This window comes from Equus caballus, chromosome 22, assembly GCF_041296265.1.
Source record: "Equus caballus isolate H_3958 breed thoroughbred chromosome 22, TB-T2T, whole genome shotgun sequence".
Taxonomy (NCBI): Eukaryota; Metazoa; Chordata; class Mammalia; order Perissodactyla; family Equidae; genus Equus; species Equus caballus.
The window spans coordinates 24,624,662-24,648,442 of record NC_091705.1 but is presented as its reverse complement, the minus strand read 5'-3'; the positions used below and the strand labels follow the sequence as shown (position 1 = coordinate 24,648,442).

Genomic DNA, 23,781 nt, shown 5'->3' with positions numbered 1-23,781 from the left:
TAGCCTGGGTATTGGAGCCTCAGCCCTCCTCCTTGCCCAGGCCCTGAGACCATGGCATGACCCTTCCTGTTTTGAGACATCAATTTCCCCATCTTTTCTTTTTTTTCCCCCTGAGGAAGATTCACCCTGAGCTAACATCTGTGCTAATCTTCCTCTGCTTTATATGTGGGTCGCTGCCACAGCACAGCTGACAAGTGGTGTAGGTCCACGCCCAGGACCCAAAGCAGAATTCAACCACTATGCTATGGACCCAGCCCCTCAATGTCCCCATCTTAAAAGTGGAAAGTTGGTCAGAATGGGTTCCTCTAAGGGGAAGTTCCAGGGCCAAGCTGGAGTCTGGGCAGAACCTCCCCACGCTCCCACCACCTGCTCTGTGAGGTCACAGTGCCCACAGCCTCGCTTGACCCGGGCAGATTCCATGCACCTTCCAGAGAACGCTAGGAGGTGGCAGCAGCCACGTCCCCCTCACCAACTCCCAGCGAGTCCCCCCCACGATTCCCCCGTCCTCGAGAAGGAAATTGATGCCACGGCACTCAAGGAGCCCCAGGGACCTGGGTGACCCACCCGAAGATGTGGCCCACACCTGCAGAGATGCCAGGCCCAGGAGGTGAGGACAGCAGCCCCTCCCTCTGCCTGGCCCTTTGTGGCTGACGAAACGCTGCCCCCCGCCCTCTCCTTGGAGGTGAGCGGGCACCTTCCAGAGGCAGCAACTGAGGTCAGAGAGATTTGACAGGGGCCTTCCTAAAGTCTCCCGGCCCGGAAGTCATCCTTTCAGCACGTGTTTATTGAGCAACAACTGTGCACTAGGCACTGAGCAGAGTTTGGGGAGCACAGTTGTTGCACCAGACAGACAGAGGTGCTCCTGCCCCCCTGGGGCTCACATCTAGTGAGGGAGACAGGCATCTCCGCCATCGATCTGTAGGAGGCCTCTGGTCACAGGCAATGGAAGTTCCAGCTCGAAATGATGCCTCGCTCTGGGCCCCTAGGCAGGATGGACATCCAAAGAGGGCATATAAAACAATCCACTGGGGTGAGGGGAGAGATTATTAAAACTTCAGTATATATTTTTCAGTCGATCCTCTTTTAATTTATATTCCTCAGGAATGTATAGATAAGTTTGTACCTTTGAATGGGTAAACAGTGTATCAGCACACTTGGATATATATATGGTATTATATATAATTTCTTAATAAATAAACATAGCATAAATACATTGAGAGGTATAATAAAAAATGTTTGGAGACCATTGCCTTAAGAAATATAGAAAATTTGTTGTCCCTTATACCAAGAGGTCCCAAGATGTGGGTGGCTCCAGAGCACGTTAATTCCACGGTTCTGCAATGTCACTTAAGACCCAGGTTCCTGCCATCTTCTTGCTCTTCCTTTGGCCTCATCTCACAATCACAAGATGGCCGCCACAGTTCCAGGCACCATGCAGAAGCATGGCTGTATAGGGTGGAAGGAGAGTGGGCCTGGCTTCCTGTGGGTCTCATTTTAACAACGAGAAAACCTTTCCCCCAGTCCTAGACCCCTGTACCCTCCCCCACCCCCTGCCCCTCACCCCTGCAGACTTCCCCATCCTTGAGCCAACCACAGCCAGGGGACTGGAGCATCACAACAGGCTTAGACCAATCAGGATTGTCTAAAATCATGGAAGGTAGGCACAGACAAGGGACCAAAATCAGCCTTCTGCCAGCAAGGGGAGGGAGTGGCTTTTGGGTGACAGCCACCTGTGACTGCCACAGCAAACTGAATCCTTTCCTCAAAATAGACTTGGATTTGGGGTCAGCCAGACCTGGGCCTATCCCCAGTTCACAGGTCTTGGGCTGCTGGTCTTGGGCAAATTTATCTACAGCTCAGTTTCTCAGCCTGGAGCTTGGGGACACCACGTTCCCCGTCAATTGTAAAATGCGATTGTGAATCTTGCCATCCCAGGGTCCTCCAACGAGGCAGGAACACCTGCAGGACGCCAGAGGAGCCCTCGCCAAACAGAAGTGAGCAGGGAGGGGAGAGGCGAGCCCTGGGATCTTCACGGGCAGCAAGGGGCTGAGGCTCAGAGACGTCAGATGGGTAACCCAGGGCCACCAGGCAAGGGGCTGGGCAGGAACCAGGGATGCCTGGCACGAAGCTCTGGGTGCTCCCAGGTGTTTGCTGGCACCATGTCCCAGAGGCTGGCAGTGAGTGACAGCCCTGTGCTCTCTGCAGATGACTCCTTCCTGCTGCCCATCCGCATCAACGCCACAGCCCCGGGCCTGACTCAGTGCATGCTGGGATGTATGTGTATGTATATATTGAAGAGCTGTCTTGGCCATCAACAGGGGCCTGGGGAGAGGGCCCAGCCTCAGGCCGGGCTGGGTCTGTGGGGAAAGGCCTGTGCTGGGCTGCAGGGAAGGGAGGGAGCTGCAGGTGGAGCTCTGGAGATCTTCCCATCAGAGATGTCAGGGCCTCCTTCCAGCCAGGATCTCTTTAACAGGTGGAGAGAGGCAGTAGGAGGAAGATGCTGTTTGGAGGGGAGCTGGGTACCACCCTCCCCTGCTCTGCCACCAGCCTGGCCACTGGGGTCAGAGAGGTCACGGGAATGGTTTGGGGCAACTCTCCCTCACTTCAGGGACATGGATCTGACCACGGCCTAAACATCAGTCTTTTACTTCTATGTTGCTCCACCCCCCCGCCCCCGCACTTATTCATCCTCTCTGTCATTTATCCAACCATCTGTCCACGTATCCATCTGTTGTAATATCCGTGCATCCCGTTAGTTCGTCCATCCATCCGTTCACTGAGTCAGCCATCAATTCACCCATAGCTTTATTTGTTAATGTTCACATCCATCCCATCATCAACCCATCCATCCCTCTATCCATCCTCTCATTCTCCCACCCTCTCATCCATCTTCCTAGTCATCCAGCTTCCAAGCCATTCATTCTCTTACCCATTCTTCCATGCACCCATGAATCCTCCCACTCAGCCATCCCGAACCCCTACTTTTGACCTAGCTCCATGCTGGGCAACACTGGGCACCAGGGATAAGCCAGACGAGGACCTTGCCCTTGAGAAGTTCCCAGTGTCTGGGAATGGGCATTAGCACATCCCAGACTTTTCATGCTCCTGAGTCACTATTAAGTATCAATTAACTGCCAGTTGCAAGTAGTGCTCACCTGTAGGACCCATGCTCACTCCAAACGGCTCTTACCCATAAGCAGAGCAAGGGGCTGTCCTGGGCTCCACTAGCAAATTGATAGGGTCTCCCAGCAACAGAGTCTCACTCCCTGCAAGTGCTTGTAGGATAAGAATGAGGGTACAACTACCCACTGCTCTCCTGTCTCCTCCACAGCCTGGATCACCTGCCTGGCCTGCTTCCTGAGGACTCAGGCCCACCAAGTCCTGTTCAACACCTGCAGGTGAGCAGGGACAGGTGAGGGGAGGGTGATGGGGGCTGGGACCATGCAGCTGGTGACCATGGTAGCCCCCTCACTGGTTTAGACCTCCCTTTGATCACCAGATGAGTTACCCCAAACCTTGCTTTTACTAGATCCCCTCACCCCAGAACCCACTGTGGCTCCCCATTGCTCCAGCACCTGAGCTTGCAGCCCTCTGGAATCCTGCCCCACCCTTCCTTTCCAAGCTGCCCTCATTCTGCTTCCTGCTGTGGGCCCATTGGCTCAGCAAGGCTAGGGTTCTCCCTCCCTGGATCCCCCATTCCTATTCCCACCTCCACCCCTTTGTACACGCTGTTCTTCTGCCTGAATGCCTGTCCACCCTTTCTCTTTACCCTTCCCGACCAAGCAAATGCCTGTGAATTCCTGCAGAGCTTTCCAACTCATTCATTCACTTAAAGTTTACATTCTAAACATTTCCTGAATGCCTGCTCTGGGCTCAGCCTTGGCCCCCACCACCCACGAGCTCCCAGTGGCAAAGGCAGACACCAAAAAGTGCCAAGCTGGGAGTGTTGACTCTGAAGGTCGTAGGAGGAGGGGACATTTGAGCTAAACCCTAAAGGATGCATTCACCAGGAGAGAAGAGGGGAGGGGACAAACAGTGTGTAGATGGAGAAAGGGAGTGAGGAGGACCAGTGACCACTCTGAGCTGATCCCTGATGGCCCCAAGTGCTGGGGTAAGAGCTTTCTCTCCTCTGGGACACTGTGGAGCCACAGAACATGGTCAGCATCTTGGCGAGGTGTCACTGCCCAGAGAGGGACATGTCCTTCAGGGTGGGAGAGAGGAGAGGGCCAGGCCAGGATTTGCCAGCCTGTACAAAGCCCTGCCTTGCCTGGACCACTGCTTCTCTGTCTTCCAGATGCAAGCTGCTCTTCCAGAAGCTCATGGAAAAGACAGGTGTCCTGGTCCTCTGTGTTTTTGGTGCGTCTCCAGGGCCCTGCCCCATCCCAGGTGGAGGTACCCCTGGGCTCTCGCCCATCCTGGCACTGATCCTGCGACCCTGGGCAAGACACTGCCCCTCTATGAGCCTCAGTTCCCCCATCTGTCTAATGAGTGTTGCTGTGAGGATTAAATGAAATGACGGCCAGGAAAAATTTTTGAAAGCTAAGAAAAGCTTTGAAAACTGCAAAGCTCTCCCCAAACCATGTTGTGATAATTATTACTACCTCTTTCTGGGCTTCTGTGGCTTCCTTCCAGCCACCAGCGCCGCCTCCCACATCACAGCTTTACTTTCTCAAAGGACTCTCCTCCCTCCACTCAAGTGTACTCACCGGGGGTGATGCTAGGAAATTAGGGATTCCTAGGAAACTTAGCCCAGCAAATAAGCCTTTTTAAAATCACGGCTTTATTGAGATATAATTCACATACCATAAAGATCACCATTTTAAAGTGTATAATTCAGCAGTTTTTAGTATATTCACAAAGTTGTCCATCCGTCACCACCATCAAATTCCAGAATCTTCATTACCCCAAAAAGAAACTCCCCAGTCCCTGGCAGTCATTCCCCATTCCCCCCCGCCCAGATCTAGGCAACCACTAATCTATTTTCTGTCTCTATGGATTTGCCTGTTCTGGACATTTCATATAAATGGAATCATGTAATACGTGGTCTTTGTGGCTTCTTTCACTTAACGTAATATTTTCAAATTCATCGATGTTGCAGTATACATCAGCATTTCTTTCCTTTTTATGGCTGAAATTATCCCATTGTATGGTTATGCCACATTTTGTTTATCCATTCATCAGTTGATACATATTAGGGTTGTTTCTGCTTTTTGGCTATTATTAATAATGCCGCTATGAACATTTCTATTAAATTTTTGTGTGGACGCGTGTTTTCAATTCTCTTGGGTATATATCTAGGCATAGAGTTGCCAAGTCCTATGATAACTCTATGTTTAACTATCTGAGGAATTGTCAAACTTTTTTCCAAAGCAGCTGCACCATTTTACATTCCTACCAGTAATGTGCAAGGGTCCCAGTTTCTCCACATCCTCACCAACACTTGTTGTAATCAGTCTTATTTTAGCCATCCCAGTGGGGGTGAAGTGGTATCTCATTGTGGCTTTTATCTCATTTCCCTGGTGAATAATGATGTTGAGCATATTTTCACGTGCTTATTGGCCATTTGTGTATCTTCTTTGGAGAAAAGGCTGTTCAGATCTTTTCCCATTTTTAAATTGAGTGGTCTTTTTATTAATGTTATAAAAGTTCCTTATATAGTCTGGATACAAATCTCCTATCAGATATATGATTTGCAAATATTTTCTCTCATTCTTTCGGTTGTCTTTTCTCTTTCCTGATGGTGTCCTTTGCAGCACAAAATTTTTAAATTTTGATGAAGTCTAAGTTATCTAATTTATGTTTTCTTTCATCATTTTTGCTTTTGGTGTCACATCTAAGAAACCATTGCCTAACCCAAGGCCATGAAGATCTACTCCAAACTCCCATGTTTTCTTCTAAGATTTTTATAGTTTTAACCCTTACATTTAGGTCCATGATGCATTTTTTAGTTAATTTTTGCATATGGTGTGAGGTAAGGATCCAACTTCATTTTTTTAAATATAAACAACCAGCTGTTCCAGTACCATTTATTGAAAAGACTAGTCTTTCCCTGATTTAATTCTCTGGCACCCTTATTGAAAATCAGTTGACCATAAGTGTGAGGGCTGCTTTTTGGACTCTCAATTCTGTTCCATTGATATATGTGTTGATGTGTTTGCCAGTACCACCCTGGACTGATTGCTGTAGCTTTGTAGTAAGTTTTGAAATCTAGAAGTGTGCGTCCTCCAGCTTTGTTCTTTTTAAGATTGTTTTGACTATTATGGGTCCCTTATGGTTCAATATGAATTTTAGGGTCAACTTTTCCATTTCTGCAAAAAAAGGCCATTGGGATTTTGATAGGGATTGCATTGATATGTAGATGAATTTGGGGATTAGTGTCACCTTAACAATATTAATGGATCTTCCAATCCATGAACGTGGGCTGTCTTTCCATTATTGATAGGTATCTCTATGTCTTCGTTCTTTCAATGATGTTGTGGAGTGCAAGTTTTGCACTTCTTTTGTTAAATTTATTCCTAAGTATTTTATTCTTTGAGATGCTATTGTAAATGGAATTGTTTTCTTAATTTCATTTTCAGATGATTCATTGCTGGTGTTAAGAATTGTAATTGATTTCTGTATACTGATCTTGTATCCTGCAAACTTGAAGAACTTATTTATTATTTCTGACATTGCGCGAGACATCCAGTCTAGATACTTTAGGATTCTATATGCAAGATCGTGTCATCTGCCTCTTTTTTCTTGACTAATTAGCCTGGCTAGAACCTCCAGGACAACGTTTAATAGAAATGGCAAGAGCAGACACCCTTGTCTTGTTCTCAATCTTAGGAAGAACGTATGCAGCCTTTCACCCCTAAGTATGATGTTAGCTGTGGATTTTTCATAAACGGCCTCTATCAAATTGAGGAAGCTCTGTTCTATTCCTGATTTGTTGAGTGTTTTGTCAGGAGTAACAGGTTTTAAAGGCTTTTAATGATGGCTTCAAAGGTGGGATTTCAGGCAGCACGGAGATCATAAAATACAGCGGAGACCACCCCCTTTTCTTCTCTTTGCCAATTATCCCCAGCAGGATTGGGACAGGGAGGGAGAGGAAACATGGATTATTCAGTTTATGCGAGACACTTTGCATACATGAGATCTTTCCATTGTGAAGTGGATACTACCGTTACGCCCATTTTACAGAGGAGGAAACTGAGGCCTAGCGGGATTAAGTAACCTCTGCTAACGTTGCACTGTGCTGGTAGGTGGCAATGCCGGCACATGACTTAACTCCAGAGCCTAAGCCCTGAACCTTTCATCTTAAACGGCTCCTTCTCACTCTCTCGGCCCTGCAGGATTCTGGGTGTTTTCAGTGCACTTACCATCCCAAGTGCAAGTCTGGCAGGTGAGTGTGCTCTCTTCAGGCCCCACCACTGACTGGCCTCACCCCAACCAGTCAATGTTGTCTCCATAAACTCCTCTCATTGTCACCACATCTGGATCCTAATCGGTTCCGGACTCACCCCAGCTCCTAATCGCTGTCTTTGCCATGCCACTAGCCTGGACTCATCTGTCCTGCCAAAATGTGGCTCTCAAAGACCAAATGCAATAGTGCCTCCTCCAGGCACAGTGAGGACAGAGAACACGTTTCTCTCTCTACTCAAGGTAGTTTGCTCTTCTGCTCAAATGAGCTGAGACTATTTGCTTTGTGGTTCCTGGGGAGGAAGGAGGAGCAAATCAGTGGCCAGAGCTCCCTGTCTGAGGACAGCAAAGAGTCTCCAAAGCCTAGGGAGAAAGGGGATCTGATGGGTCTGTCCCTCCCTCTCCTCTTCTCCCCTTATGAACTCCTTCATCTCCTTCAAGATCCAGCTAAAATCTCACCAGCTCCAGAAACACTCAGGGATGGGTGGGCACATTCCCCTCTCTCTTCCCACAATTGTCTGCAATCATGAATGCAATCTTCTGCAGTTATGACTACTTCCCAAGCTGTACTGGGACCCCTTGAAGGCAAACCTCATTCTAGCAATATCCACCTCAGGGCCAGGCACAGGATTGCCACTATCAATGCTGGATGACTGGAAGGCCAGATGGGAGTGTGAATGGAGGGAGAATGGACGGAAGGGTGGAAGTGATGGATGTAGGAATGGGGGGAAATGGATGAGGGATAGATGGATGGACAAATGACAGAGTGTATGGATGAGAGAATGGATGGATGGGAGGGCAGATGGGATATATGAGTGGGTAAATGGATGGACAAGTGGATGGTTGAATGGGAGGGTAGATAGATGGGAGGGTGGATGGATTGATGAGAGGGTTGATGGGTAAGGTAAAGTAGGTGGGTGGGAGGGTAGATGGATGAGGAAGGTTGGATAAATAGAGGAATAAATGGATGGGAAAGGGTGGAAGGATGGGATAGTGGAGGGGTAGGAGGATAGATGAATGGGGAGGTAGATGGCTGGATAAAAAAGAGGGTAAATTGGATTTTGGATAGATGGTAGATGGGTGCGTGGATAGAACTGCAAATAGGAGGGGAGATGAATGGATGGATTTATGACTGTGGGAGACTAGATGGATGAAACTCTATTGGGCCAAGATTAGGCCATCTGAAGGCGATCCCTTGCTTTCCTCAACACCCTACCAGGATGACAGCATATCTACTCCACTGCAGAGCTTGAGGTAAGACAAATCTGCCAAATAGTCCTATTATCACCTAAAAACCAGAGCTATAGCCAGGACCTGGTATGTACTGACTAAGAATGTGGGCTCGGCAGTCAGACCAACCTGCATTTTAATCCAGCTCCCATACATCCTACCTGGTTAACTTTATGCAAATTCACTTCACCACTCTTGGCCTTTGACTCCTCATTTATGAGATAAGGCATAACACCTACCTCCCCTGGATAATTATGAGTATTAAAGAAGATGTAAACTGTCTTAAATAGTTCCTGGCCCATAGTTAGCACTCAGCAAATAGTAGCTGAGAAGACATTTTAACCAATAAGATACCACCTGGTGGCAACATCCTTATTGCAGACAAAATACTCAGGAATGTTCAGAAGGAATGAGCTGGGTTTAAGGATATTCCAAACAGGAGGAAGAGCACAAGCAATGCTTTAGAGATAAGAACCTGCTGAGTAGGCCCAGGAGTGTGGGAAAATTTGGAGCCAGTTCTCTGTGGGCTGACTGGCAAAGGCAGAAGCTGGGGGTAACAATAGCAGCATCACAAATCAGTCAGTCCATGTTCTCACTCCTTCCTCATTAGGATGTACCAGGAGAAGGTGCGACATCACACTGGGGAAATCCAGGACCTCCGAGGTAGCATGAACCAGCTCATTGCCAAGCTCCAGGAGATGGAAGCCATGTCAGATGAGGTGAGATGCTGGCCATGTGGCCCCCAAACACCTAACTTCTCTCTATGTTTGATGCCCTGTGTTCTATACCCAAAATTTGGGTAGAGCACATCCCCAATAACTTCCTGGAAAAGAGTGACATAAGAGGTATCTTTATTTTTTAGAACTTGCACGTTTGAAAATGTCTTTGTTCTACCCTGGCACTTGATGATAGTTTGGCTGGGTATAGAATGCTAGATAGGAAATAGTTTCCTCTGAGGATTTTGAAGAAAGTCCACTATTCTGTTCTAGTTTAAATTGTTGCTGTTGAGAAGTCTAACGGCGCCCTTATTATTGGTCCTTTGAGTGTGGTCTGTTTTTTATTCCTGGGAGTCTGTAGTATACTCTTTTTGTCCCCACTGTTCTGCACTTAACCTTCTTGAGGGGTTGCTGAGCTTACTGAATCTATGGGTTGATGTTTTTCAATAATTTTGGAAAATTCTAAGCTATTATCTCTTATAAGATTCCTTTTTCCCCATTATCTGTCTCCTCTCCTGGAACAGCAGTTACATCTATGTGAGATCTTTAGAGTGTGTTCCACGTAATTCCTATGCTGTTACCTGGTTTGTTTTTCATTCTTTTTCTCTATGTGCCTGTTTAGATATTTTCTATTCACACTTCTTCAGGTTCACTAATACTCCTGTATTCTCTTCTGTCCAATCTACTGTTAAATCTTTCCATTAACTTCTTAATCTCATATACTACATTGTTTAGTTCTAGAATATACATTTGATTCTTTTTCATAGATTTTAAGTCTATTGTGGAACTCTACAACATTTTATCTGTCTTGTCCATCTTTTCCTTTATTTTATTTAACGTATTGGTCGTGATTATATTAAAAATCCTTATCTACTAAATCTACTATCTGGATCCTCTACGGTCTCTTTCTATTTCTGTCTTTTCTTTGGAATCATATCATATGGTCTTACCTCTTCATGTCTAGTAATTTTTTAGTGTTATCTGAACATTGTAGAGAAAAGAACTGTAGACACTCCAGATAATTATAACTTCTACCAGAGAGAGCTCCCCCTTCCTTTGTAAGGAAGATGAAGTACACTGATCACTTCTATGTAGATGTGCTTTGAGCTGGTTCTGACCTGGATGGCAATTTTTATCAGAGGTTTTCAGGTTAACCCTTTAGCCTCTTGCCTGTGCATCTTCAAAAATTTGGTAAATGTCTTGATGGAAAAGATTGACCACATGTTTGCAGCCTCTCAAGTCCCAGTTACGTCTCCCAGCCCTGCATGAGCGCAAAATCTCTGACCCCAGGGGCAGCCTTCTTGGCCGGGGGCAAGCTTGCATTCTCAGCCTCTAATTGGCCCATCCTTGGTTTGGTGCCCCCAGGGGAAGTGCAGCTGTAGCTACTCAGCACTGATCCAGCACTTCTTCTCGGACAGCTGTTCTCCAAGTGTGATCACCATACGGGCAGTATCAACATTACCTGGGAAAATGTTAGAAATTTAACTTAATGGACCCCACCCAGAACTACTGAATCATACACTTTGAAGATGGGAACCAACCATATGTGTTTCAGCAAGCCCTCCAGGTGATTCTGACACATACTAAGGAGAACCACTGTTCTAAGGCTTGACTCTCATGCTTGTTTTGTTTGGGGCCCGCTCCCTCAGAGGGACTTGGTTTCCTAAGCATTGTGAGGCTGGGAAGTTTTACTTTGCCTTTCAGGAGCTTTCAAAGCAGCTCTTTATCTTCTTACGTAGTCTTAAGTTTCAGTTAACATCTTATGGAGGAAACTGACCATATTTGAGGTCCCTCAAGTCCCCAGTTTCTTCCCTTTAGCCCTTGTGGCTGTTAAAAACGTTGCTGTTTTCTCTTTCACCAGTAGCAGCCCCTTCTCTGGCCTGTGCCCAGAGCCTCAGCCCACACCCAGAATCATCAAATGCTCCCAAGGGTTAAAAAAATTGTCAGCACATTTCAGAATCATTCTCCCCTCTCTAGACTTTTCGTCCATCTGGTCCTTGTTGCTTCCATAGCTCAGTGATGACTTTAGAATAGGATTTAGTAAACTCTCTGGCTTTTTGCAGTTGTTTTCAGTGGGGTCATTGGTCCTCTGCAGCTCACTGCATCTTACATGGAAGCCCTATGTCTTGACCTTGCATCTGAAATGTCATGATAATATGCCGATGGGCTGGCCGCCCCTGGGGCCCTTTCAATCTGGAAACTCATGTCCTTTAGTCCCAGGACTTAATGTTCTTCAATCACGTGATTAGATGGGTTTCTTTCCCCCAGCTCTGGCTGCTCTGCTCTCATTTTTGAAACTCCTATTATTTGAATGTCAAACTCCTGAACTAATCCTCTGGGTTTTTTTCCTTTTCTCCCCATTTTCCTCTCTTCGTCCTTTTGTTCCACAGTTGGGAAAACATTCTCAGCTTTATCTTCCAAAACTTCTACTGAGTTTTTTCATTTCCACTAACATAGTCTGAATTCCTAAGAATTTTCTTTTTTTTGTGTGCTCTGGGTGTTCCTTTCCACAGAATTCTATTCTTGTTCATGGATGCAATATCTTTCCTTACCTTTTGGAGCTCAGCCAGGTCATCAACCTCTTTGAGCCTCAGTTTCCACATCAACAAATTAGAGTCATAATCACTGCCCTGGAACACCCTGGCTATTGTTCTAGTTCCTACTGCTGCATCACCAGCCATCCCAAAACTTAGTGATGCAAAACAACCATTGATTACACTCAGAGATTCTGTGGACCAGGAATTCACACAGGCCACAGTAGGGATGGTCTGTCACTGCTCCATGATGTCTGGGGCCTCAGCTGGGAAGACTTGAAGGCTGGGGGTGACTCGACAGCTGGGATTGGAATCATCTGGAGGTGTCCTCACTGACGTGTCTGGAGGTTAATGCTGGCTGTCAGCTGGGAGCTCAGAGCTGTGGACAAAGGCACCCACATGTGGCCTCTCCACGTAGTAGGGGCTTCCTCACAACATGGCGGCTGGCTTCCAAGAATGAGAGTCCCCAGAGAACCAGGCAGTGCCGTATCACCTTTGAGGACTTTGCCCAGAAGTCACACAGCATCCCTTGTGCCATAGTCACAGGCCCGCTCAGACTGATGGGGAGAGAAGAGCGTCAAAGTCACATTGAAAGTAGAGCATGGAGTAGGAGACCTTGTCATAGCCATTTTTGGAAAATATGACCTGCCACAGCTGTGAGGAGTCCAATAAAAATAACAGCCGGCATTTACCGAGCACCGCCTGTGCTCGGTGCTGGGCAGCAGACCACAGCGGCTGAGAGCATGAACTCCGGAACTGAACTCCCTGCTCTGCCTCTAACCTGCTGTGTGACCTTGGACAAGTTTCCCTTCTGTGACTCAGTATTCTCATCTTTAAAATGGGGATGATGATAGTCCATACCTCCTAGGGTTGCTGCGAAGGGATAAGAGTGAACACAAGTGGAGCCGAGGACAGTCCTGGCACACAGGAGCGGCTTTGCAAGTCTTAGCTCTAATCCTCACAACAGTGGGAGGGAGACGTGACTATCGTCCCCGTCTTACAGACAAGGAAATCGAGTCAGAGGGGAGTCACCCCCCCCAGAGCCCCACAGCAGCAAAGGTCCGTCTGACTCCAGGCCCCTTGCTCGTAACTTCACTGAGAGCCCTGGTCCCACGGGTGACACCCTGTCACGGTGGATGTGAAGCACTGAGTAAACCCGGTGGGTGGGGTGGGAGCGGCACTGGGTCCCTTGGGCTTCCTCACAGTGTAGTGACTGGTGGTCCTGTGCATGGACCAGCCACGGCTTCCACAGGCTGGGGTAAGCAGTTAGGGACAAGAGGGTGCCCCGCAGCCACCTGTCACCTGGTGTGAACACACGTGTGCACGGTGATCTGTAAGAATGTACCAGGGCACAGCTTGTGTCTTCTGCCTTTTCAGCAAAAAATGGCCCAGAAAATAATGAAGATGATACAAGGAGATTACATCGAAAAGCCGGACTTTGCCCTAAAGTCTATAGGTAAGTGACTCCCCAGTCACCCACTGGCCCACCTCAAGTTCCTCAGAAACTTCAGAGGGTAGATTCCCCTTCTGGTCCGGTGCACCCTCGGCTGCCGGGAAGTTCGTCCTCGGAGCTGACCTCTGCTCCGCAGCTGATTTCCTTACTGCAGATTCTGTTTTCTCTAACGGGGGCTGGGATGCACAGGGAGAGGTGGGACAAGGACATGCCAATCCCAGGCCCTCCACTGACCCTCCACCCACCCACCCGCCGTCCTCCAGACCCAGAGGTCAGCAGGGCTGGCCCTGTGCCGGGCGGAGGAGACTGACCAGTAAGCAAACCAACAGGCCCCATAACAATCGGGAATCGGTGCTTCAGAAAAGTAAGGCACGTGGCTGGGATAGAGGCGACCCGGGCAGCAGCGTGGGGAGGACGCTTGGGTTGAGACCCGGTGAGGAGGGAGCCGCCGTGAAGGTGCCCCTGTGAGGGTGAGGACGGAGCGGGAGTGAGACAGGGACCCAGGGAGGAGGCGAGGTGGGCTGACCCGGCGCCCCCTCTGCTTAACGAGATGTGGGGTCAGAGGCTGTCAGCTCAGCCTCTCAGGGCCAGAGCCCCTCCTCTGTGAAACGGGTACAGAAACGGCCCTAGCAGTCACACCGAGGCCGACATAAGGGAGCGCTCGCTCCGCGCAGGCACTGCTGGAAAACGCTTCAGTGCATTAACTCATTTCAACCTCACAACCGCCCTGGGAAGTGGATGCGATCATTCGTACTATTATTGTTACTGTTATGACTCCCATTTCTCAGTGGGGAACACTGAGGGCCAGAGAGGGCCAATGACTCGTCCGCAGCGCTCGCCCGGCACGTAGTCCGCGCCCCATCAGTGCGGTTCCCCTCCTCCAGGCAGCAGCCTGGACTGCTCGGCTGACGCCCGCCTCCTCCCACGCAGGGGCCTCCATCGACTTCGAGCAAACGTCAGCCACGTACAACCACGACAAGGCTCGCTCCTACTGGAACTGGATCCGGCTGTGGAACTACGCGCAGCCGCCGGACGTGATCCTGGAGGCAGGGGGAAGGGCGGGCCGCGGGCGGAGCGGCAGGGGTGTGGCTGGGGGTCTGCGGGTGGGCGCTCAGGGCAGAGGTCTGAGTGAGAGCAAAGGGAGTCGGGTGTGGGGCGGGGTAGGGGTGGGAGCGGGAGACAGGGCGGGGCAGGGGGCGGAGGAAGTGTGGGGGGCGGTGGGGAGAAGTCAGGCGGCAAGGGCAGGAGGGGAGGACAGCAGGGACCACCTGGGGCTGGGCAGAAACAGGGGACAGGCACAGGGACGGGCACGGGGCAGGGATGGCCTGCTTTGGCACTGGAAGGGCACCTCCCCGACGCAGCCCTGGAGACCCGACAGTCAGGGAACCCTCGGCCCCAGCAGGACCCAGCCCTCAGAGCTGAGGGGAAGACTCATCCTTGCTTCCGGAAGTCAGGGGCGCTTCCTGGAGGTGGTGGCGCGAGAGCCAGGCTTTGTAGACAGGAAGGACCCGTCTCATCCAGAAGGCCGAGGAGGTCTAGGGGGGCCAGGGCGGGATGAGGAACCTGCCCTCCCCCACCCACCCAGCACAGCCCCCCTTGCACCTGCCCCTTCCAGCCCAACGTGACACCTGGCAACTGCTGGGCTTTCTCGGGTGACCGTGGCCAGGTGACCATCCAGCTGGCCCAGAAGGTCTACCTGAGCAACCTGACGCTGCAGCACATCCCCAGGACTATCTCCCTGTCGGGCAGCCTGGACACGGCACCCAAGGACTTCGTCATCTACGTGAGCGCCCCGGCAGGGCCGTGCTTAGCCAAGGGGACAGCCTCGTCGTGGCGGGGCTACAGGCACTGTGACAAAATGTCAGTACAACTCATGCAGGCCAGAGGGGCTGGATGAGGCTTTGTTAAGACTGGGAATGGCCAGGGCCAGGGATAGCAGATAAACGGATAAACCGCTTCTCTGTTTCAACCCAAGCTTTTCAGAGCCTATGTAATCTTCAGAGACCCTTGAGCCCCCATTTTACCGATAAGGAAGCTGAGGTCCAGAGAAGGGTCAGGGAAACACCCAAATCCTACAAGTCAATGGCAAAGTTAGAAGTGGACCCTCAGCCTTCTGACTCCCAGTCCCAGGCTCTTTCCTATCCATTACTCTGTGCTGTGATGGAACGGTGCCCAAAGAGGTAGGGAGGTGCCCATCCTGGGAGGTGTGCAAGTGCAGAGGGGAGACACCCACTGCAGGCCCTGCCTGCACCTGATGCTTCCTCCTTGGCTCTGATTCTGCAGGGCATGGAAGGCTCCCCCCGGGAAGAGGTGTTCCTGGGGGCGTTCCAGTTTCAGCCAGAAAACATCATTCAGACGTTCCAGCTCCAGGTACCTGAGAAACGCTGCCCATGCTGAGCACCTGCTGAATGCACACTGTGTGCAGGGCTTTACCCAGGGGACCCCACTTCATCCCCCAACAGCCCCAGGAGGAGCACAATTGTCACTAACCCACTTGACAGATGAGAAAACTGAGGCTCAGGGTGATGGACCTGCTGCCCAGGGCTGAGAGAGGACCCTGAGGAGATCCATCCGGCCTCTGGCAGTCCCCCATCTTCCCGGACCTCCCAGGAGCCCTCCACGGCATCTCCTCCTGGGGAGAGCAGATGTTGAACGGGACAGGCCCAGTGGGCCAGGGATGCAGGGATGCTGGTCTCCACACTGGAGGCCCCATCATCAGCACCTGGTCCAACCTAAAACGAAGACCAGGAGTTGAGGACAGAAGCAAGACAGGAGAGGTGGTTGCCGGAACACCCCTGAGACGTGGTGGCATGTCTAGGCTTGAGTATCAGGCCGACAGTGGCCTGAATCCTGACCCAACCACAAATTCTGTGTGATCTGGGGCCATGCCCTGCCTCTTTGGGCCTCAGTTTCCTCTTCTGTTAATCCCTGGGAGGTTAAGACCATCCAGGAGACCTTGAAGGCCAAAGCCCCGCTTGTGGCACTGGGCAGGGAGCATAAAAACACGGGCTCCATCCCCTTTCGAGGAGCAGGGAGGGGGAGGCCGTACTTAGGGAGCATCCACTGTGTGCAGCCCCAAGCTCTCCTTTCATGCTCACAGCAACCCCGGGAAGTAGATATTACCACTGCCATCTCACAGAGGGGGAAACTGAAGCCCAGAGAGGGGCAGTAGTCTGCCTAGGGTCCCACAGCACATACATGCCAGGGCCCTAATGCTGGGACCCCCTTCCCAGTCGCAGCATGTCTGTGCTTCCAGCCTCAGCATCTCCCATCCTAGCCCCAGAGTATCAACTTGCTATGTGGCGTTGGGACAGTCCAGTCCCTTCTCTGAGCCTCAGTTTCCCCACCTGTGAAATGGGTCCCTTCCACTCAGAAACGCCCCTCTGGACAGGCCGAGTGGAGGCCTCTAGGTGAGCTGCCCCATGTCTGCGACTCTCTTCCAGAACCAGCCTGCTCGGACTTTTGACGCAGTCAAGGTGAAGATATCAAGCAACTGGGGGAACCCGCGCTTCACCTGCCTGTACCGCGTGCGAGTGCACGGCTCTGTGACGCCCCCCAGAGAGCAGCCCAGCTAGAGCCCCTGCCCCGGGAGAGATTAAAGTTTATTCTTCACGCCCCGGCCCGAGTCTGTGTGTCTTTGGCCCCAAAGAGTGCAGGTGGGCTAGCATTTGACAGCTGAGCAATTAGGCATCACAATGATTGATGCTGGGCGCCCTGGCGCCCTCACAGCAGCCCCATGAGGCCCCATTTCACAAGGGACAGTGAAGGCTACAAGCAACAGGATGACTCACCAGAGGTCCCAGCCAGCAAAGGGCAGCACCAGGATTCAAACCCAGGCAGTCTGACTGGCTTCCAGTTGAGCTCTGCCCCGACCCAGGTATAGCCTTGGGCAAGACCCCGCCCTCTCAGGGTCTCAGTCTCCCCATCTGTACCATGGGAACAGGATTATGGCTGTAGTATCAGATGAGACGGGAAATGGGAAGTCCCATTCCTGCCCACCTTGAAGTGTTTCAACATCATACAAATTACTGTATGGCATTAGGCAGGACACACACCCTCTCTGGACCTCCAAGTATAACGATTTCTATTCCATTTTGTGCATCAAAAAACAATATCAACAAAGTAAAAAGGCAACCCAGAGAATGGGAAAAAATATTTGCAAATCATATATCTGAGAAGGAATTAATATCCAGAATATATAGAGAACTCCTAAAACTCAACAAGAAAACAACCCAATCAAAAATAGGCAAAGGCCTTGAATAACTATTTCTTCAAAGAAGACACACAAATGGCCAATAAGCACATGAAAAGATGGTCAACATCACTGATCACTAAGGAAATGCAAATCAAAACCACAATGAGCTATCACCTCAGAGTCATTAGGATGGCCACTATAAAAAAAAAAAGAGCAGAAAATAGTGCTGACAAGGATGTGGAGAAATTGGAACCCTTGTGCACTATTGGTGGGAAAATAAAATGGTACAGTGCGGTGGAAAACAGTACGGCAGTTCAACAAAAAATGAAAACTAGAATTAGCATATGATCCAGCGATCCCACTTCTGGGGGTACACCCAAAAGAACTGAAAGCAGGATCTCAAAGAGATGTTTGTGCACCCACGTTCACAACAGCCAAAAGGCGGAAGCCACCCAAGTGCCCATGGATGAATAAACGGATAGAGAAAATGTGGTATAGACATACAATGGAATACTATTCAGCCTTAGAGCGGAAGGAAATTCTGACATATGGTGCAGCACTGATGAACCTTGAGGACACTGTGCTGAATGAAAGAAGCCAGCCGTAAAGACAAGATATGATTCCACTTACGTGAGATACTTAGACTAGTCAGTCCTCAGGGGCTGGGGCGGGGGAATGGGGAGTTAGTGTTCAGTGGGGACAGAGCCTCTGTTTTACAAAATGCAAAGGGTTATGGTCATAGATGGTGGTGATGGTTGCACAATGTTATGAATGTGTTTAATACCACTGAACTGTACACTTAAAAATGGTTACGACGTGGGCCGGCCCGGTGGCGCAGTGGGTAAGTGCGCACGTTCTGCTTCGGCGGCCCGGGATTCACCAGTTTGGATCCCGGGTGTGGACATGGCACCGCTCATCAAGCCATGCTGTGGCAGACGTCCCACATATAAAGTAGAGGAAGATGGGCACGGATGGTAGCTCAGGGCCAGTCTTCCTCAGGAGAAATAGGAGGATTGGCAGCAGATGTTAGCTGAGAGCTGATCTTCCTCAAAAAAAAAAAAAATGGTTAAGACGGTAAATTTTATATGTATTTTACCACAATAAACAAAATTGAAAGACGTTATAAAATACCTTAAATCTTGTAAAGGAGAAAATCTGGGAGACTTCAGAAACATTATAAGAAAACCTTATAAATTCTGATAGCACGTTTCGTGTCATTACTATTAGAAATGCAGGTGTAAATTGTTTTAAGTTTCTGTTCCCCAAACCTGTCACTCATATTTTGCGTGCGTAATCTTTGCTGAAGCTGAGTCCCACCTGTTCCAGTACTTACATGAGCGCTTACAGAATTGCTACAAAACAAGTCTCTACAGCCGGTATCTACAGTCACTCCATCCATGGAGCTCTCAGCACAGAACATGGCACCCAGTACGTGATGGGTAAATGGTCACCAAGGTTACTGTCGACCTCCAGCCCCAGGCAGGTGAGAGGAAGCCCAGTCCTCTGGGAGAGGGTGATGCCGCCCCTATGCAGGGCCCCAGAGTGGGGCAGACTGGCCAAGCCAGAAAAGGCCCAGGGACTGGAGGCTGCAAGGGAGGGAATTCATATGGGCAGGGCCACACAAGTGGAGACGCTGCCAAGGGTCCAGCTGGGCGTTAGAAGACCCGATAAATCAGAAATATGCTTGTCTCCCAGGAGGGCACCCTGGACAGGCCCCAGGGCTGCTGCAGAATTCGCCCCTCAGACCCTCCGCCAGGCTTCACCAGCCCCAGGGGGCCCTCCAGCACCTGGCCCCAGGGCCTGCCCTCCAATGGTCTCTATGGTGGGGCGGGCTTCAAGGAGTCACCTCATATTCCTGCCACTCCCACCCTCTCCCAGCAATCAGTGGACCTGGGAGCCACACACCTCTAGCCTGGCATTATTCCATAGTTTCATGTGACACATTCTTGTTATTAAAAAGCCAAACCATACAGAGATTTGATGAAAGCGACTCATGGACACCCCACTTCCTCCCCGGATGGCTCCTGGCCTCACTCCTCTAACTATTCCAGATGTTTTCTCCCCATCATCTGTCTTTTAACTTTGTTTAAAGTGTCTTTTGGGGGCCGGCCCGGTGGAGCAGTGGTTAAGTACGCATGTTCCACTTCTCACCGGCCCAGGGTTCGCCAGTTCGGATCCCAGGTACAGACGTGGCACCGCTTGGCATGCCATGCTGTGGTAGGTGTCCCACATATAAAGTAGAGGAAGATGGGCACGGATGTTAGCTCAGGGCCAGTCTTCCTCAGCAAAAAGAGAAGGACTGGCAGCAGATGTTAGCTCAGGGCTAATCTTCCTCAAAAAAAAAGAAATTAGTTAAAAATAAGTAAATAAATAAAGTGTCTTTTGTTCAACAGATATTTTTGAAAATTTTGTGTAGTTAAATCAGTCTTTTCCTTTATATCTGCTAAGTTGTGTACATTGTCAGGAAGGTTCCAAGATTATATAAATATAATCGCCCCGTTCCAAGATTATAGAAATATACTCCTATATTTTCTTCTACTAATTTTATAATATGCATACATAATATATTATAGATAATATATATATCTACACACCATGGATATTGATATAGATGGATGCTCTTCAGTGCTCACAGACAAGATTTGGATGTATAAAAGCTCTTTCATGCATCTGGAATTTATTTTTGTGCATGATGTGAGGTAGGGATTTATTTTAATTTTTGCTCAGTTACTACCCAAAGGCCATAATATGGTACCATTATGGAGTAGCCCCTCTTTCCCTGTAGCTTGGAAACACTGCAATGCCCAGCTCCTGGTCTCCGCACGCCACGGAGCCCCCGTCTCCTCCTGCACACACATCACGCTCTCTGACTTACTCTGGTTTTGGAATTGTGCTGGTTCGTGCTAGCGAGTCACCTCCTTTTATTGCTCTGTCTCCAGACGTTCTTGGCTGTTCTCATACACCTTCTCTTCCTGGCAAACTTTAGAATGAGTTTATCAAGTTGCGTTTTTTAACAGCTGAACTAGCACTGGTTTTACGGATTTGCATATGGAGAATAAATCTCTTGGCCACGTCAGCTCTTTCTTCCTGGAACATGGAACCTTCTCTCCATATCTTCAAGTTTTCCTTCAACATCTTGAGTAAAGTATCCCTTCTTCATATGATTTTCTTGCCAGACTCATTTTACCTGGATATTTTAGCAGTTTGGGGTGATTGTAAATGGAATCTTTACCCTCAGTGACATTTACTGTGGTCGCGGCTGCACAGGAAACTCCTGCTATGAGTGCCCGAGAGCCACTCATGAGGCACTTGCCCCTCCATAGTCTCCACTGTCTTGAGGGTGCAAGTAAATTCTCCCAGGTGTTCTGGGTGGACATTCACATCACCCACAAGCATTCCATGTTGCACAGGTGTGTTCACACCCGTCACCGCATCTCCTGCTCACTACGGGATGGAGCACTCCCCCAGACACAAGGAAACTGAGACATGGAGAGGTGGAGCCACTTCCCAGGGTCACAGGGTGGGTCGTGGTGGAGCCGAAACCACGACCCAGACCTGCCAGGCCCCAGAGTGCTTGCTCTCCCCCCCTACCCTTCCCACAGTCACTTCATTTTCCAACAGGTGCCCATGGACCCACAGTGGAAGCGTGAGTGGAGAGCAGGGTTCCCGGGCTCTGTCCCAGCTGCGCCCTGGAAGGCCGCCCGATGGCCCCACTCCTACCCCAGGGCCAGTGGGACAACCACGCAGACAACCCAGGGAAAGTGGCAGAGCCTGGCAGGCACTGCATCAACGGGGAGTCTTGCTCTCCATGAAGCACACACTGCACGCGGCTCAGCTCCCTGCCCGGGTTATCAGATGCCCCTTTATTCACCATGGGTCCCCCCTTCACCCACCCCATACATGTCCTCCAAACCCCCACAGCCCCTGTCCTCCAAGGTCAAGAGGCCCTGGGTGTTAGAGTTCACAGTGCACAGTGTCCCCTCTGCACAGAGAGACAGGCCGAGAGGGACCCGGTCTCACCCAAGGCCCACACAGAAAGCTCCTCAGCCCAGCAGGGGCAGGGCCTGCTCCCACCAAGGAGGGGCTCCTTTCTGGGGCAGCATCCTGCAAGAGAACAAAGGCAGCCCCTAGGCCTCATGCCCCCCACCCCTATTCCAGGTCCATAACGCCCAAGGCTGACTGCCTGCCTGCCATTCAACCCACCTGCTGGCCTGGAGCAGAGCAGTGGGCGACAAGCCAGGGTGGGAGTCAGCTCTCTGCGGCGACCAAGACAGAACCGGAGGTACAGAATGCCAAAGCCCCTGCCAAGGCCCCCGGGGTGGCGCCACCAATAAGCCTGGCTCAAGCCCCAGGATTCTCACTAATCCCGCCGATCCCCAGACGCCAGGCCGGTAGGGCTGGGGCAGGCGGGTGGGGCCTGGGTGCCCCTGCCCTGTGCTCCCTCACTGTGTGACCTGGAGGGAGTCACCCTCTCAGCCTGTTTCCCCTGTGAACCCAGGAGCTGCTAATCCTCATCTCCTCCTGGCCAGAAGCAGAGAGAGGCCCCCAGATCCCCATGTGAAAGGCTCGTGTGGCCTGCAGTAATGGCTGGGAATCCCTCACACATAGACCCAGGGAAGCGCCACGTTCTTTATTTCTCCAGATAAAACGCGGGTCCAGGCACCCAGGCCAGTGGGGAGTCCCACAGCAGTCGTTTCTCAGGTCACCATCCCCATCCCAGGGCTCTGGGGATGACTCGGCCCTGAAGAGGAGGGGCCGAGGCTGCTGGTCCCCACGTGTCATGGTCACAGCTGGGGAGCTTCGGCTTGAGGACTCCCGTCCAACCCCTTCTTGACTATGGGGCCCTAGGGCTTTTGGGAAGCTCTAGGTGGCCTGGAAGGGTGGCCCAGACTCTGGGGCCCCCAGAACCCCTATGCGCTTCCTGGGTCTGTGGACACACGGAAGCCACTCTGCCCCTCAGTGCTGGCAAAGGATCCCCTGCTCCATTCAACTCTCAGGTGCTGGCCCTGGGCCAGTCCCTGGGGCTCGTGCTCCAGGAGGAATCAGAGCTGGAGAAGGAGGGGCTAGGCCAGCCTCCAGCCCCGGGGCCAGGGAGCTTCTGCCCCCCACGCAGCCCCAAGTCCTTTGAGCTCTCAGCTTTAGCTGTGGGTCTGGGGTGGGGGGCCGCCTCGTCACTCGCCAAGGTTCAGAATAGCAGAGCTCCCCAGTGACCACTCCCTTCTTACCCTGCCAGCTTGTCCACCATTGATGACACCAACCAGCATTTGGCCAAGCGGGAGCATCCCCTCCAGAAATCCCCTCTGGGCCAGGACAGAAGTTCCTGGAAGGCCCTTTCCATTAGCACAGACATGCCGGGCATCGTTCCAGGAGGCTCTGAGACCTGAGCTTTGCAAAGGGGATGAGCAATAAAAATGACACCAGCGCCCTTCACAGAGGGCTCGCCCTGTGGGGCCTGTAGCCAGGTGCTCGCTGTCCATCCCCACGTCCACTTCTCCCAGCTTCCCTGTGAGGGAGGTGCAGCAGGAGGAAATGAGGGCGACGTGGCCTGCGTGTGGTCACACGGCTCGGGAGCTGCAGAGCTGGAATGCAAGGCTGGGCTGTCACCAGAGTTCCTGTTAGTGGTGTGTCTGGGAAAGGAAGGGCTGGTAGGGATAAGGGTCAGTGGCTGTGGGTCCACAGGGAGGACGAGGCAGGGGGTGTTGGGGCCCCTGCAAGCTGGCATGGCCAGTCTCTCCTGTGGCCCCTGTGAGAAGCCAAGGGAACGCAGCTGCTCAGCCTGGCACCTCCCCACCCCACGTCACTCTTCCGGGCAGAGCCGGGCCAGAGCAGGAGGTAAACATGGATGCCACCCAAGGGAGGACTTTCTAACTGTCCGACTCTGCAGGAAATGAGCCCCCTGTCCCAGGAGGGGTGCAAGCCCGGGTGGAGTGGGGTTACTCAGGAGCTCAGGATTCTGTGGATTCTCTAACCTGGTTTTAGAGGTGGCTCCTTCCTCCTCCGCCCTGAGGGGTCCTCAGCCTGGACTGTCTCGTGAGTGCCACCCATTGGGATGTTGCTATTTTCATTTGAATCACCAGGAGGGGCTGCCTTGCTTTCCAGATGAGGTTTGAAGGGATTTAGCCACTGGCCCATGGTCACCCAGGCAGCGTGGAACAGAACCCAGAGGGTACCCAGGAGAGCCAGGGGAGGGAGGAGCCAGGTGCAGGGGTCGGCCTGGCCTGGGTGCAAATCCAGCACTAGCTTCTCTGTTGG

General features: G+C 51.0%; 1 protein-coding gene across 2 annotated transcripts; it reads left to right on the top strand.

Annotated features, from left to right (window-relative positions):
• The first annotated feature begins 404 nt into the window (after nt 1–404).
• SUN5 (Sad1 and UNC84 domain containing 5) lies at nt 405–16,947 on the top strand. 2 transcript variants are annotated; one of them, XM_001498564.7, is made up of 13 exons: nt 405–607; nt 1,936–1,994; nt 2,206–2,280; nt 3,332–3,398; nt 4,295–4,356; nt 7,335–7,384; nt 8,621–8,655; nt 9,242–9,350; nt 13,259–13,337; nt 14,265–14,380; nt 14,950–15,117; nt 15,618–15,704; nt 16,778–16,947. In XM_001498564.7, exons 1-13 carry the CDS (start codon nt 522–524, stop codon nt 16,907–16,909), a joined length of 1,125 nt encoding a protein of 374 aa, XP_001498614.4. In that variant the 5' UTR covers nt 405–521; the 3' UTR covers nt 16,910–16,947. The 2 variants fall into 2 exon arrangements, with proteins under 2 accessions (XP_001498614.4, XP_014590757.1); XM_014735271.3 differs by having other exon boundaries at nt 414–607; nt 2,206–2,274.
• Nucleotides 16,948–23,781: the final 6,834 nt, after the last annotated feature.